We start from the raw sequence: 3622 nt of genomic DNA on the forward strand, positions 1-3622 counted from the left end.
CACAAATCACTTACCTCACAAAAATCTTCGTTACTCGAACTACTGCAATACAGCGAGCGCCACTACTGCCAGCTAAATAAAAGATTCAAACTATGGAAGGCACTAACTACTGATAGGCATAGTTAGCAAATGAAAGATTTTAATAGAGAACAAACAATGTACTTACCTTAATAGTCATAATATATATAAGTTCATGACATCCATTCTTACAAATGTACTGTTTCTGATGGACACACCTCCAGATTATCCATTCTCAAAAATCCGCCATCTCACTTCCCCACATCCACCACTGCTGGCGGCTCACCTCCAACTGTGCAACGCTACGCGCTGTTATCATCCAGCTGCCCAACACTACAATGGCGAGTATTACAACAATGCCAACCAGCCACTGACTGCACACAGCACAGCCAGTGATTTTCATACAGAGCACTACGTGGAGTTACCAATAAGAAAACCTAAACAGCCTACTTGAAATGCTGACGATTGAACACAGAGTGTTTCTTGTGGAGCATGTGTTCCTCAATCGAGACAAGTTTACCTCAGCAGAAGAAGCTGCATTTGCAGCAAAGTCCCCAGGATTGAAGATGCCTATCCGCAATGCATTACGGAACATCATCACTAAGTTTCGAAAGACTGGAAGCCTTCCTAATGCTCCAAAATCAGCCAGGCCATCCACTTCCACTGGAAGCGTTCATAATGCTCCAAAATTAGGCATGCCATTCACATCCACTGGGAGCATTTATAATGCTCCAAAATCAGGCAGGCCATCTACATCCACCAGAGGTGTTCATAATGCTGCAAAATCAGGCAGGCCATCCACATCCACCAGAGGTGTTCATAATGCTTCAAAACCAGGCAGGCCATCCACATCCACCAGAAGTGTTCATAATGCATCAAAATCAGGCAGGCCAACCACATCCACCAGAGGTGTTCAAAATGCTCCAAAATCAGGCAGGCCATCTACATCCACCAGAGGTGTTCATAATGCTTCAGAATCAGACAGGCCGTCCACATCCACCGGAAGTATTCAGATTTCTCCAAAATCAGGTATGCCACCCACATCTCCTGGAAGCGTTCATAATGTTCCAAAATCAGGCAGGCCATCTACATCCACCAGAGGCATTCATAATGCTCCAGAATTAGGCAGGCCATCCACATCCGCTGGAAGTGTTCATAATGCTCCAAAATCAGGCAGGCTATCCACATCCACCAAAAGCGTTCATAATGCGCCAAAATCAAGCACACCACCCACATCCAATGGAAGTGTTTCTAATGCTCGAAAATTAGGCACGCCACCCACATCCACTAGAAGTGTTCATAATGCTCCAAAATTAGGCATGCCATCCACATCCACTGGAAGCGTTCATAATGCTCCAAAATCAGGCAGGCCATCCACATCCACTGGAAGTGTTCATAATGCTCCAAAATCAGGCAGGCCATCCACATCCACCAGAAGCGTTCATAATGCTCCAAAATCAGGCACGCCACCCACATCCACTGGAAGTGTTCATAATTCTCGAAAATTAGGCATGCCATCCACATCCACTGGAAGTGTTCATAATGATCCAAAATCAGGCAGGCCATCCACATCCACTGGAAGCGTTCTTCGTAATGCTCCAAACCAGGCAGGCCATCCACATCCACCAGAGGTGTTCATAATGCTCAAAAATCAGGCAGGCCATCCACATCCACTGGAAGCATTCATAATGCTCCAAAATTAGGCAGGCCATCCAAATCCACATCAACATCCGAAGAGAAGGTGGTGGAGATGCAAGAGATGATGCTGCAAAGTCCAAAGAAATCGGTTAGACTACTATCTCAGCAAGGCCACGTGTCCATTGGTTCTGCTCACAAGATTCTCTGGAAGTCACTGTCCATGTATCCGTACAAAATGTCCGTCATGCATGAATTGAGAGACACCGATCGCTCGGCGCGTGTGAACTTCTGCAACTGCTTTCTGTCTTTCCTGCAGAACAATGGTGATGGAATTCTTGACACAACAGTCTTCATGGATGAGGCACAGGGAAATAGCCAGAATAGTCGTCTGTGGACTAGAGAGAATCAACATGAATTTAACGTGCCCCATTGCATGATCAAAACGTTGATGTTTGTTGCACCGTGACTCGTAAACACATCATTGGGCCGATTTTCTTTCAGGACACAATAAATGCAGAACGGTAGTGCACCTGCATTCTGGAGCCCTTCTTAGGTGAACTGAATGAGGACGAAATTAAGAATGCCTGGTTCCAACAGGATGGGGTGACTGCACATACCGCCCACAAGGCCATGAACTTTTTAAGGATTTCTTCGGTGACCGCATCATCTCTCGAGGGCTCTGGCCTCCGCGTTCACCCGACTTGACTCCACCGGATTACTTTCTGTGGGATACACTGAAGGGAAAGACCTATGAAGGCAATCCGCACACCATACAAGCAATCCGAGCTGCACTGACACGTCACATTCGGATCATGACTCCCAATGATCTGCACAACGTCTTCAAGAACATGCAGTAACGTGTGCAACTGTGTCTTCAAGTTCAAGGGAATCACTTCTGACATTTCGCCGCCGACGGTGGCCAAGCGGTTCCAGGAGCTTCAGTCCGGAACCGCGCTATTGCCACTGTCGCAGGTTCGACTCCTGCCTCTGGCATGGATGTGTGTGATGTCTTTAAGTTAGTTAGGTTTAAGTAGTTCTAAGTTCTAGGGGACTGATGACCTCTGATGTTGAGTCCCATAGTGCTCAGAGCCATTTGAACCATTTTTGAACTTCCGGCATCTCTAATAATTTCCATGACTTTAATACCGCAAGTTATGAACTGCATAGTTACTTATTCAACACCCTGTACTTTTTGACATGTGTCAATTACGTGCAATACCTGCCAAGCAGTTAACGTTATCTGTTAAGTGTCAGATTCAGAGATGCAGTTGCCAGTTGTGTAGTTTCAGTCAGTGAGACAAACACTTGCTTTATATGGATAGATCTGTACCATATGGGACACGCATACTGCCAGTGATTTTCCGAGTGATTTTGTATCGGGCTGACACTTAAAGCTTGCTGTTCAGACAGTGTTTGCAGTATGTTAAAGACCTATGTAAAGTGACTCAGTATTTAGACGTAAAGCAGTGTCTCCAACTCGGTGCCCTCTAGTTAACTGGTCCTTAATATCCTGAATACTGGCACCGAGATGTGGTAAATGTCCGAACTGGTACCGCCACATATGTTCTATAGGGGCCAGGTCTGGCTATCTTTCTGGCCACTACTTCAGCATCACGCAGATAGTTTATAGAGAAACTTGTCAAGAAAAATGGCATCACGATACAGTCGTTTGACACATAGCAAATGAGGACGCAGGATGCTGTGACGTACCGTTGTGCCGCCGGAGTTCCCTAAATCACAACCAGCGACGACCGGAAGTTATACAAGATGGTTCCCCACGCGATGATGCCAGAAGTAACGCCACTGTCCAAAACACTGAAAGAGTGGGGTCTCTCCTGAGGTCACCGCCATATTTGACGACGGTAGCCATCCGGGATAGTACAGAATCGCGATTCATTGCTCAACATTATGTGACGTCATCCATCAGCAATCCATGCTTCCCGGTGACGACACCATTCCAAACATA

General features: G+C 46.2%; 1 protein-coding gene across 1 annotated transcript; it reads left to right on the forward strand.

Annotated features, from left to right (window-relative positions):
* The first annotated feature begins 473 nt into the window (after positions 1-473).
* Positions 474-1721, forward strand: LOC126481789 (mucin-5AC-like). The gene has a single exon (XM_050105744.1). The coding sequence runs from the start codon at positions 474-476 to the stop codon at positions 1719-1721; it is 1248 nt and encodes a 415-aa protein (XP_049961701.1).
* Positions 1722-3622: the final 1901 nt, after the last annotated feature.

The sequence above is a fragment of the Schistocerca serialis genome, chromosome 5 (assembly GCF_023864345.2).
Source record: "Schistocerca serialis cubense isolate TAMUIC-IGC-003099 chromosome 5, iqSchSeri2.2, whole genome shotgun sequence".
NCBI classification, from domain to species: domain Eukaryota; kingdom Metazoa; phylum Arthropoda; class Insecta; order Orthoptera; family Acrididae; genus Schistocerca; species Schistocerca serialis.

What these genes read in the sequence shown, in the direction of transcription:
- LOC126481789 (XM_050105744.1), top strand. Translation starts at nt 474, where the DNA reads ATGCTGACGATTGAACACAGAGTGTTTCTTGTGGAGCATGTGTTCCTC.